The sequence below is a fragment of the Chaetodon trifascialis genome, chromosome 20, assembly GCF_039877785.1.
Source record: "Chaetodon trifascialis isolate fChaTrf1 chromosome 20, fChaTrf1.hap1, whole genome shotgun sequence".
Classification (NCBI taxonomy): domain Eukaryota; kingdom Metazoa; phylum Chordata; class Actinopteri; order Chaetodontiformes; family Chaetodontidae; genus Chaetodon; species Chaetodon trifascialis.
Genome location: NC_092075.1, coordinates 4,824,888 through 4,837,732, shown reverse-complemented (window position 1 = coordinate 4,837,732; position 12,845 = coordinate 4,824,888). Strand labels below are relative to the sequence as shown.

At 43.6% G+C, this 12,845-nt stretch overlaps 1 protein-coding gene across 8 annotated transcripts in view; it reads left to right on the top strand.

Annotated features, from left to right (window-relative positions):
• The window catches only part of LOC139348509 (disabled homolog 2-interacting protein-like), a 145,878-nt gene that overhangs the window by 117,703 nt on the left and 15,330 nt on the right, over positions 1-12,845 (top strand). For all 8 annotated transcript variants that reach the window (XM_070988689.1, XM_070988692.1, XM_070988691.1 and 5 more), the window contains 5 exons: positions 7,619-7,763; positions 8,973-9,117; positions 9,735-9,971; positions 10,100-10,301; positions 11,153-11,340. In XM_070988689.1, coding sequence (XP_070844790.1) covers positions 7,619-7,763; positions 8,973-9,117; positions 9,735-9,971; positions 10,100-10,301; positions 11,153-11,340 — 917 coding nt within the window. The remainder of the gene's footprint in view (positions 1-7,618; positions 7,764-8,972; positions 9,118-9,734; positions 9,972-10,099; positions 10,302-11,152; positions 11,341-12,845) is intronic.

Genomic DNA, 12,845 nt, shown 5'->3' with positions numbered 1-12,845 from the left:
GTTCCTGCAGTTAGGACTGGGGATAATGTTGTCGCACTACACAAATACAGACGCCGGATTGTTGTCATAATCAGCCACAACGCTGCTCATTGGTTGACGACAGTATCGTTTCGAAATCGGGCTAAATTCATGTAGTCATGTGTCACGTTAAAGTAGGCAAAAACGAACATTTATTATAGGGCCTCAAGGACTGCGCTTAACACTTAATAGATATACAAGATGGTCACACACACACACACACACACACACACACACAGGGAATATAAAGAACAGCAAACATGGATGCTGATGACACTTGCTGTAAGACCCCCTCCAGTCCTATCCATCATGATCACGTGCACCAGCAGCTAAATCAGGAGAGCTGCAGCCGTCCCTGCTTTGGCGCTGAATGATAAGCCCGTGCGCCTACGGGACGAAGCGCTTCCATTTCCATTCGGCCTCCGGTCCTCTCCGTCAACCCAATGTGACCCTCACAGGAAGAGCTGTGGGCTACAGCGCTGTAATACTAGCCACCAGTCTCCAGGGAGAGAGACCAGGGGAGGCAGAAAGAGATGGAAAGACGAGTCGAGCGAAGGATGGAGTGGCTGGAGTGCTTCCTGTTTTCTCCCCCCCTGAGTCTTTCCTCAGCCTTGCCCCAGGCTGGAAAACCAGGCTTATTGATCAGTCAGATTGTTATTATTATCAGGTTTCTACTCTCCCTCACACCCAGTCCTTTTTTCTTATTAGCTGTTTCAATCCAGCCCAAACTTTGCTGTTTTCAATCATCTAAAAACTGTAAATTTGCTGTGAACCATACATCAGCACTCGAAGCATCAACAGGTATTTTCCATTTTATTTATTTTCTGATGAATCCCATTAGCTCTCCAGTTCACAACTTCTCCAGTAATGCTGCTTTATGGCTGTTCACAAGCTAAAAAACAATCTATGAGCAAAGAAGAAGCATTTATGCCAAAATAAAAATTCATGCTCTGTTGGACGTCATTGGGATGCAGCACGCGCACACACAAAAACATTTTCTCACATTAATATGCGAGTTCAACAGCAGGACACCTTGAAAGAGAAGTAAGCGCTGGTATGAATATATTTCAATATTTTGTTCATCATCATCGTCGAGCCGTTCAATTTAAGATGAAGTCTCTTAAATCAAGGCAGCATATGCGTGTTTTTTTTCTTACCAGGTGTAGCTCTTCTTCATGTTTCACTTGTTTAGTTATTGCTGCTTAATTGTCTTAATAAAACATACATTTAACTCCATTATTAGTTCATGCTTGTAACTAGAATTTCCAGAATTGCGAAGCTGTTTGATCAACGCTGCTTCGTCGAAGTCAGACTAGTGGTTTTTACTTTTTTCAGACATCTTGGTAAGTAATATTTTCCCGCTCTGTTTCTCTTCTTGTTTTTGAGCGCTGAGCTTTCGCAGTTCACCAGCTTCATCACCTTTAACCTGCCAATGAAACAAAGCGCATTGATTCCCGTGCACGTTGCGCATCGCTGAGCAGACCTGGGTAAAGTGATTTACCGGTAATGTTTGAACCCACTTGATTCGCCCACATATTCTCCAGGTACAGACAGTTTTAAAGAGGCTGACTTTTGAAGAAAATGTTCTAGTTTTTTACCTCTTTCTTCCTCCTGCTCCAGCATTATCCTTTTAAGACAGTTTATTGCTCACACGCTTCTGTTTCTCTGCTTCATATTACCATAGAAACTTAAAAAAATCTGATTGGGTACGGAGCATAAAAACGATCCTTTCTCTCATTTGCTCATTCTTTCTTTTCTCTCCCGGACTCGCTGCACAAGCTTTTCAAGGCACAGCACTTGGAAAGCATGTAATTTAAAACATCAGTCACCGCTCTGTGCTCAGGTTCGTCTGACGGTGCGTCACAAACTTACAGTCCTGTCCGTGATCTTGATCTTGATTATGTCGCCTTTTCAGCGGGGGCCAGTGTATTTATATTTCTGCTCCGGCACTTGTCGCTGCATACCGTGCAGTGGAATATTGCAGAATAGAGATGTGAGCGCACGCACGCGGCTGTGCCTCGTGGTGATTAGATTGTTGTGTGCACTGCAGTGCAATGGACAAGACTTTATGAGTTTTTACTAGCAAGTAACCCCATCCACAGGGAGCCACTCATCTTTTTCAACAGGACTCTGTTCCCTACTATTTATTAGATGTGATCAGCCGTGCTGCGCCATCTCCCCTCCGCTCAGACCCTGTCTTCATATCACCCTCCTCTCTCTGCGCACTGTGCGTTGGGGTTTTTTCTTCTTCTTTTTGAGGCATGGTTTGGCTGATGAGATGTGGCAGCGATACAGAGAGTGTTCTACTTCTCCTTATTAGCACTGATGGGGAGGGGAGGACGGGGGTGGGGGCGGGGGGCAGGCTGCAGGATTGAGTGCGTCAGAGAAAAGGCTGAGGGATGATGACGGGAGGGGAAGAGAAGAGCCGGTCACTTTTTAGGACATGATTGCTCAGACTTTAATAATACTGGTGGTTCCTCATCATTTAACGTATTGCAACAAATTACATATATACTTTGCATGACTGCCGACCGTTTTCCAAAGCATACTGAAGATTTTTACTTTGATTTCATACCTTCCAGGCCGTCATTCATTTCCCCTAGACTTCACTATGCTATAAATGCCACTTGAAGAGGCTTTGAAAGTTATTTGAAAGAGGTGATCCTTCATACTGTGTAAAGTTTTGGCTTTAGATTTGACAGTTGTGGCAGTTGGGCAGCTAGTAGTAATATCTTTTGCACAGTCATGTGTTCACAAAGTGGTAAACCTCGCTCCATCCTCGCTTGTGAATGACTGAGCCTTCCAGGATGGCCCTTTCATACCCAATCACCTGTTACCAATAACCCTGTTTACCTGTGAAATGATCCAAACAGGTGTTTTTGGAGCATTCCACATCTTTTCCAGTCTTTAGCTGCTTCTGTCCCAACTTGTTTGAAATGTGTTGCTGCATCAAATTCAGAATAAGCAGACATTTACAAAAACTGATGAGGAAACGCATTAAATTGGTGACTTTGTGCTGTTCTCAGTTGAGCGTGTCAAAAACAAAATTGCACATTATCACATCACGACACAGCATGCAAACTTTTTGGCAAGAAAATGGTCAGTTTGCCTTCTTTATTGACATACTGAATGAAAACCAGGGAACCAGCTGCCACCTGGAAGGTCGGAAATCCATCTTAACAACAGGCTGTGCTACTAATATTTGCAGTTTTGGGCACAGATGAAATGCAGTGTGCAAATCCACTGTTACGGTCCCTCTAATTTCCTTATATCCATAATTCCAAGATTACTTGCATAAATACTCAAAGTGAAATTCATGTGTGTGCACAGACACATGCACTGTTTCCTCCATGTGTAAGTCAGTAGGCTCAACAAATGTCTACTCACGTGCAGCACGCCATTGTTAGACTGTCAGAGGTAGCTGAAACAGTTTTTTTTTAGGCTGCCAGCAGAAATTATTCTGCCATTATTCTGTCTGCCGTTTGATGTATCGCCCTCAGCCTCGCTCTCCTCCTCCATCTCATCTCTCCTCAGCTAAGGAGTGCAGAGGAGGGAGAGGGAGAGTCACAGAGAGGTCGAGGTTAGAAGAAAGCTCATAATTTGGATGACATATTCTTCCCCTCCCCCTCCCCAAAAACAGCAAATAAATAAATAAATAGAAAAACAAGACCCTGGTCTAATGATGGGATGGGTGTCCATACACCAGGAAAGGTCAGGTGTCCTCAGGCTTCTGTGTGTTTGTGCTGCTCTCTGCTGCAAGCCTTATCTGTAGTACACATAAAAATACATTGTTGGGAATAGTCCTTTAAAAAGCATTTAACATCTTTGGATTTGGGCTGTGCGATATGACCAAAATCTCACGTCATTCCGCGTCCAGATAACGATTCCTATCACGAAACAGCACGTTTTCTGTAAATTCAATGAATAAATGCTCAGAACATTTGGAAAGGCCCATTTCTTTTTACATTTTCAGTTATATAATCAACAGATAAAAGGTTCTTACTCGTGTTTGATTGTTTATCTCAATCCTTTGTGCGAATTTTCAATGAAACATGCACTCAGCATATAATAAAATGGTCTACATGATATACATATAGTTCCATTGTCTCACATTATATATTCATGGACTAGAAAGTCTCATGTGTAGAGTTTACAGTTTTCAGTGCATTAAAGTCATGTTTTGTCTTACAACATTGAATCAAAGCATCTTTAAATGTGGATTTTTCACACACGGATTCAAATCTCTGTTAAGTGATCCAGATTAATGAGAAATATAAGATACAAAATCCTTGTTCGGGTAAGTTTTCACCCTTTTTAAATCAGTTTTTAGTAAATGCACCTTGGGCAGCAGTTACAACCTTGAGCCACTCCAAACAAACATTGTTTTAAAGCCATTGTCTCTTTGGGAAACCAGGTTTCTTGCGGGTTTCTTGCCAACTCTACTTCTCTGTATGTTTCTGCATTCATTTCACCGTCGCCTCCTCCGCGGGGCTGTAACGTGCAGCGTAACATGGCTCAAGTTTAGCCTCATCAGACCTTGGAAGCTTCTTCCAGCTGACTCCGGAGTCTTCCCTCGTGGCTTCTGGCAAACTGTAGCCGAGATGTCTCGTGACGTAGCTTTCTGTTGGCCACTCACCCAGACAGCTGTGGCCGGTGAAGCGCTGAAGCATTGAACGCATGATCTCCCCTCCGAAGCTCGCGGCTCCTTCGGGGTCGTCGCTCTTTCCAGTTCTCAATGATTGATTCACCTGCGCTCCAGGGAATGTTGACTGCCTTCTTCTGGCATCCGTCCCCTGACTTTGCGTCCTGACATTTACTTCTTTGTGGAGTAACTTGGAGTCTCTGCGGTGTCGGTTTTGCCACAACACTGATTCACCAAACCTTGAACTTGTATTTATACTAAAACAATTGAAACCCCGTGACTGTACAATTTGACTAATAGTGTGACGTCAAACACCAAGCGGCTGCACCAATGAGGGTTTAGGTGTGAATGCTTCGTAGACATTAAAAAAACTTTAAACCCCCTTTGATTCGGTGCACGAACACAACATGAGAACATACTGCTTCTTAAAATCACTGTATTGTTTGTCTCATTACCTGTCTGTCTAAAGAGCAAACAAGCTACAAAGCCACACACAAACAGCCGTGCACGTCTCCGATGCTCCAGTCTGGGTTTAATTTAAATGTTTGATATGCACATTTGTTAAACTTTAGTCAAGATCTTCTCCTCTGTAGGTTTGTGTGTGTGTGTGTACGGGGCGGGTGCATGTGGGGAATGTGCAAATGCGTTAACCAAAAAGGATCTTTTCGCTGCACATCAGTGGGTGATTGGCTCCCTGCGGTGTATCTTTGATTAGCCGGATAACAGGCTTCTGCAGCAGCTATAGAAACCGTCTGAGAGGCTCTGTGGCTTTCTTTCCGCCTCCTCCTCTGTTCTTGAAAGACCACCGCTCTGTCTCTTCTTCCTCTCCTTCTCCACATCCCTCTGTACATCTGTCACTTGCCTCTCTTCTCCCTCGCTGCTACGCTGGTTCCCCTAGTTTAACAAGTTGCCAGGGGACTTACATGAGAGCACACCCAGAAATTTGTTGAAGGGATCTAAACAAGGGATGATTCATCCCCAGATGGCTCCATTTCCGTATCTCCCTTTCACACTTTGAATTTTGGGAGCTTTAATGCCTGTCTCTGTCTCCAACTGTTATTTTTCTTCACCTGATGTGTCCCAGTTCATCCTTATGGAGATCACTTTTAAACAAGACTGGTTATTTTTTTTCTAAACAAAGTAATTAAGAGCATTCGATCAAAATATTTCACACTGCCAATTAAAAAAAGAAAAGAAGAAGAAAGATAAAACGCATTTCAAGATTTGACGTGTTGTTTTAAGGAGAACAGAACTTTTAGCAGAAACTTGGCTGACTCCACTTTTAGTCATCTGCCTTCATTATTTGCTTCTCTCCATTCGTAAGAGTAGGAAAAAGAGACGAGCCGTTTCCTGTTTTCATTCTCTCACTGCAAAGCAAAACAGGTGTCAAAATCCCTCTTTGAGCATTTGAAGAAAACGTTTTCCGCCATTATATGAAAAATGAGTCCTGTCACTATTTTTTGTCCTCTCGGTGATAAACATGTTTCCCTCCAGATGCTGAGTTTCGGCTCTTAGATATGTCAAATTCAAAGGTTGACGTGAATAGAGCTGTTTTGTTTCCCTCCATTTGCTGTAATGGCAGAATTACGCTGTGTTCACATTCACTGGTCATAAAAATGTGAAAACCTGTCGCACTCGCAGTGTAGGAAATTGACAGAGTGTTCCGTTTTGCACGCAATGTAGCTGAGAGACAAATCTGATAAAGACAAATCTCTGCAAAGGCACAGGCAAGACAGGCAAAAGAAAAGAATATTTTGTAGATAATGTTGCTGTTAAAGCTGCTATAATCATTATTTTTATATAATTGAGTCAAATGACAACATGTATGTGAACGTCGTTCTTGGGGCAGACCAACAGAGAATTATCTCGACTCTGACATTCCCCGATTTACTGTCTTTCAGCTCGTTGTTTTGGTTTTCCAGCCTGCAGCTTCACTGGTTTACTCTCACTGCTCTCAGCAGCATCCTCAAAAAACACCACCTGCCCTGCACCAGACGGCAGACAAAGTCTGCAGCTAGCTGGTGAACGCAGTGGGTAATTTAGCTGCTAAGAAGACAGATATTTCCCTCAGGGTTTGATGGAGAGAAAAACAGAGCGAGAAGGAGAGAATATTGGATTTACATTCATCAGGTGGTGAGAAAAGTGACTCCAAATGAGTGATAATGTGGCTCCAAATCTGCGGGATGTGTAAATAATGCGCTGTTTGCTAGCAAGTTTACTGCATCGCCTTAAGAGGTGATAGATAATATGTCAGTGTTGTGTTTACAGCTTGTTTCCGCTGCTGTTTGTTTTGTGTTTTTTTGGGTGTGGCTAAGTTATACACATGTGCAGCCTTTTGGTTCAAACTGTTATTAGCCTTGATGCACTGTTATTTAATTGCCACCCTTTACCCACAGTGACCCATAAAAGTTCTTTACAAACTGGCTAAAAGTCAGCAGAAGCAGCAAACTAAAGTAAGGGGCTCATCAAAAGTAAAGCAGACAGACAGAGGAAAGACTGGCCGAGTGTTGGCAACTAAAGACAATCTGGCGAACAGGTGAATCGTGGCTGTTTTTCTACTGTGGTGCATTAGTGATGGGGGGCAGGTGTGCCAAAGGGAGATCAGTCAAATGACTGGTTTAGAGAGGAGGCATGCAGAGGTCCACTGGTGGACAGGCAGAGTAACAGTGTCTGAAATGAGCATAGCGATGTAAAATATCACAGGTTAAGCTGGATGAAGATGAATCAGATGAAAGCTTGACGAGCACTGATCCAGTTTTCCATTCTAACTTGTTTTATCTGCCCCCACCAGCTCTCTCCTGAGGACAGATTTAATTTAATGGCCACTCAAATGAATTCCTGTGTCTCATGCTTTCATCTGTTTATTTTCCAAATAGCAAAATTCTCACCTCCGTATAGGATGGCATGGCTTGCAGTTGTTGACCTTGTCCTGGTTTTGTTTCGTTTCTCTTTCTGCAGGACTTCCTCACAGACTTGATGATGTCCGAGGTGGACCGCTGTGGAGAGAACGAGCACCTCATCTTCAGAGAGAACACACTAGCCACAAAGGCCATAGAGGAATACCTCAAACTGGTGGGACAGAAGTACCTGCAGGACGCCCTCGGTGAGTGTCCCTCTGGACATGTATTTGTCCATTTCTTCTGCTACATGTAGAGCTTTCCTCTTTTTCTGTTTCTATCTCTCTGCTCTCTTTTGTCCTCACATTCACCTCTAAACTCCCTCATTCACTCACTCATGGAAAATGTTTATTTGACTGCAGCATCAGTGAAGTAAATTCATTGGCTGTAGCACAATTAAGCAAAACACCAATGCATTGGTCCAACAACTGAAGAGACAACTGAAGCAACGTCTCCGTGATCCCGGTTTTTGCTCTGGAGGCTCACCGTGGACAACACAATTCAGACTGTGACAGGAAATGAGTTTGGCTCTGACTGTTGTTGAAATTCTAAACCACTTGCAGGATCAGCTTCATAGCAGATTTTTATGAGGTTACCGTTTGACCCCGTACTCCCACTTTTACAATGTTAGTCCAAGGTTAGATCAAGTGTGTTTGTCCGCCTGCAGCCCGAACAATAAGCACTCTGTATGCGACGTGTGCTTCTCCCCCTCCCTGATTCAGAAATGTACACAGCGGCAGTTTAATCTGCAAACGGCACACATCCTTCCTGGTACTCGTCACATCTCTCTCTGTATGCTGCTAATATTAATGCCCGTCCTGCGCTCTGGTGTCGTACTGTGCGTGCGTCTCTTTTTGGCTGCGTTTGCAATGAGAGATGCCGCCCGTGTCCGTGCATGTGTTTCTCAGGGCGGTTGCAGAGAAATACAGAGGGCCGATAAATTATGCATGTCTGTTTTTGGTGGAGTTTTTATTGTATAACATCTGGCTAAACTGTTAAATTCATTGAAACTGCAGCTCTGGCGATGGCCTCCCTTTACAGGCTGTTTACTCGTTGAGATCATAGCAGTGATGGCATCTTTAACCAAACGGAGATGACAAAGAGGGCATTGTTTTTCTGCCGCCATTTTTGTGAGTTTAACCTTATTTAGCTGACAAGAACCTTCCGGATCTGTCAGTCACTGTGTTTGTTGTCACAGGTCAAACCAGAGTGATCAAGGACAAGCTCTCACCTGTAGCTTTGGCATCACATTCTTCCTCTGTCCTAGCTCAGCTCAGCAGTTTGCAATTCAAATCACAGACACAGAAAAAGTGCTGCCACAGTTCCCTTTGTCTCACAGATAGACGAGGAAACAGATCTTCAAAAACTCATTCGTTCCTTAATTTCTTACGTATCGTTCTGTTTGTTTCCTTCAGGTGAGTTCATCAAAGCTCTGTACGAGTCAGACGAGAACTGTGAGGTGGATCCGTCCAAGTGTTCCTCAGGTGATCTGCCAGAACACCAGAGTAACCTGAAGATGTGCTGCGAGCTGGCCTTCTGCAAAATCATCAACTCATACTGGTAATGATCTGTATAAACCACATCTATGATTAAAGGAGAAGGAAGAGTGAAGAGCACCAAAATCTCTTTATTTCACATCTTGTCTCCTGGAAACAGACTTTCATTCCCAAGGACCTTAATTACAATTAAAACAATGCTATCGAAGGGGCTTTTAATTAGGTTGCACCCCAGCTCTGTTGTCCAGAAGTCAGATATGTGAGTTTTTAAATGACCTCCACAAAGGAAATTAAGACACATTTATCAAGCAGCTTGCTCCTTCTTCCAGCGCAGGGTAGGAATAACCTTTAAGAGCAGCTATATATGCATTTATATGTAGATAGGGATTCATAAATAAGATGTAAAATAATACTGAAATTGAAAGAAAAGAACCAAAACTGGAGTTGCAAAGAATAATGAGAATTTCAAAGCGCTTTGGCAAGTGCAGACGATAAAGACGTATGTAGAATGATTGCAATCAGTTGTTGTTTGCGCCCCTGACAAATGCAAAAGCAGTGTACAGTAACATCCTGCCAAATGTTCAAATCAAATGCAAATAACTTTGTCAAAGTATCCTGTTCTGAATTATGCATATTGCATCAGCTGACTTGTTATTATTCACCATCGCTTCTTCTCGACAGCGTCTTTCCACGAGAACTGAAAGAGGTCTTCGCGTCTTGGCGGCAGGAATGCAGCAACCGGGGTCGGCCGGACATCAGCGAGCGTTTAATCAGCGCGTCGTTGTTCCTGCGCTTTCTCTGTCCAGCCATCATGTCGCCCTCACTTTTCAATTTGATGCAGGAGTATCCCGATGACCGCACAGCACGCACCCTCACGCTCATCGCCAAAGTCACCCAAAACCTGGCAAACTTCACCAAGTGAGTGGCTTTACTGTTGGATGAAGGCTCCACTTACCCTTACCTATGGAATTGTGGATGTCTTTAAAATGAGGTTTCTGCTTTCCTTCTCATTCCTGTTTCCCTTTCCTGTCTCTATTTGTCATCAGATTTGGCAACAAGGAAGAGTACATGTCCTTCATGAACCAGTTCCTGGAGCACGAGTGGACCAATATGCAGCGCTTCCTGCTCGAAATCTCGAACCCTGAGACAATCTCCAACACGGCGGGCTTTGAGGGGTACATCGACCTCGGCAGGGAACTCTCCACCCTGCACTCCCTCCTTTCTGAGGTGGTGTCCCAGATGGACCAGGTACTGAAGACGGCACACTGCATCAGCTGGCTTCAGCTTCAGTCAATAAAGAACTTCACTCTCTCAAATCCATGTATTTGTGGATAATGTAAGGGCATTGTGGGTATGATAAGGATGCTGACATTATATTGAGACTTGCAGCAAGAGTGATGGTAATTGATGATAAGCTATGATATCGTAGCACAGCAAAGCCACCACCTCTCTTTGCAGGTTGCATTGTTCCATATGCTTCAGCAAAAATTACAATGCTGTAGTTTCTATCAAAGTTATATAGAGACATAGATTCTGTAGGAGGAGGTCCAAAGGTCTTCAATGCATCATCACAAGTTGCAGGATTTGAATCATGCTTAGGCTGCATTAGGATGTTTATGGTACATCAATCAATAATTTATTATTGCATTACATAAACAGTGCACAAGGGGAGAGCACTGTGAAGCCTCTGAGGCTGGGCGAGGCATATTAATGGATTTACAAGGACATTTACATTAGCTCCGGTAGCAGATGGGAAGCTGGTAATAATTAGGTAAAGGGCAAATTCCTTTTTTTTTCTTCCTTTTTTTTGTAGAGCATCCAGCTCTCTGCAACCTCATCGTTCAATAATTCAGAAATCACAGTGAGCCTGGTTGATAGTCCAGTCCATCAGACTGGCCGGCCTGTTTCATTATTTAGCATGTTGCCTGAATAAGAGAGCTGATTGCGTGGCAGAGGGAAAATGACTCGGTCTAAAAAATATGCTAATATCAAATTCAACAAAACAGCACGTAAAATAAATCCAATTAAAGCCTCGACTGAAGTGGTCCAGAGTAATATTTAATTTGGCTTAAGAAATAATTGTGTCGTTCTCTTCCCAGAGTGCAGCCTCCAAGCTGGGTCCTCTGCCCAGGATCCTGCGGGAGGTGAACACGGCTCTGTCCAACCCATCCAGCGTCCAGATGACATCCGGACAGTCCTCAGAGCACATGGGCTCGCCTCCCGCCGAGGCAGGCTGCAGCATCTCCACCGGCCTGCAGAAGATGGTCATAGACAATGACCTTTCAGGGTAAGACATATCCTCTAGTACAAATGCACCTAGTTTAATCATTTATGCAGATTCTGTATGAATCTTGAACAAAGAATTATTATTATATGCAGTATACAGTATTCTTTTTGTCTGCATTGGAAAGTGTATTTGCATGTGAATCAAAGCAGCACAGAAAAGCTAACTGACAGCAAACAGGCAGAAAGTCGGTGCTGCAGCTGCTTCCATGAATATCAGCGCCAACACTGCTAGCTGTGCGAACCATAAATATAACATACACCATCCTCCCCTGCATATTTAAAAAGCCTCTTTTAAGTCTTTGAAGTGCAGTAATTGACTCCATGAACCAAATATCACTTCTTATTTATCTAATGGAAAGAATAAAAAGTCTGAAATAGTCCTTATATCGCTAAACAAACATAAAAAGGCCATTTTTTGTCACCTTTGGAACAGTCACCATTAAATCCCAGATCTTGTGCCTCTTCAGTCTGCACACATACCTGTGTTTCTTTACAGTATTTTTGTCATTTGCTCATCCTCTGGCCATTATGCCGCCTTTCAGCACCTTTGTGCTCCAGGCTTTACTGCCTGCACCAGCAGCCAGCTCTTGGCGTATTTGATGACGCGTCGGCTCCCGGAGTGATTTAGAGATATGCTAATTGCACAACAGGTCGGTTGTAAAGCCAACACTGGTACTTTACACCTGTTATTATTCAGCCAGCCGGAGTGTGTTCTCAAACCAGCGGTTCTGCTGAGTGTTAATGTTTGTCAGCTGAGGCCGTGACACAGCGAGAGTATCATCCCTCGCTTGTTTACATCAGCCGATGAAACCTCGTTTACTCTCCTCTGGATGAATACGCACTCAGACAGCACCTTATCTCGCTCGTCGCCCGTCTTCTTACTCTCAGGCAGAACAGAGGCAAGGTGACGCTTAGGAAGATTAACATGGAGGACCAGCAAGAGGAGAGATATATGATTATTAGCCAGACAAACAGGGCCTCATAAATACCAGTAAACACAGCACCAGAACACAGGCGGGCAGATGAGATCATACTGTACATAACAGGAAGATGAGACGGCCGGTGAAACAGGAAGAGAGTCAGACAGCTGGTATCATTATGCTAATCAGAGGCCCAGGATCAATAGAATTAATTAAATGATGTCCCTATATGACCTGATGTCAGAGCCTGGCCTCTTTACTTTATCACAATAACTGTTTGTTCATATATCGATATCGTGTGTGTGTGTGTTTGTGTGTGATGCATCCTCATTAGTGAGCTCTGAGACTGAAACAGCATTCGAATGAGCTCACCTAATTGCTTCTCATCCACCAACCAGTGACATGGAAAGTCAGAGAAAGAAAAGGAGACAGTGGCAAGATTGAGGAAGGCAAGAAATCAAGCAGAATGATGAGGAGAAAGAAGTTAGGAGGGAAGGGTAATGGAAGAGAAGGGGACAAGGACACAGGGAGAGGGAGGAGACGAGCGTGATGTGAATGATAGAGATTATTGGAAGATAAATCACGT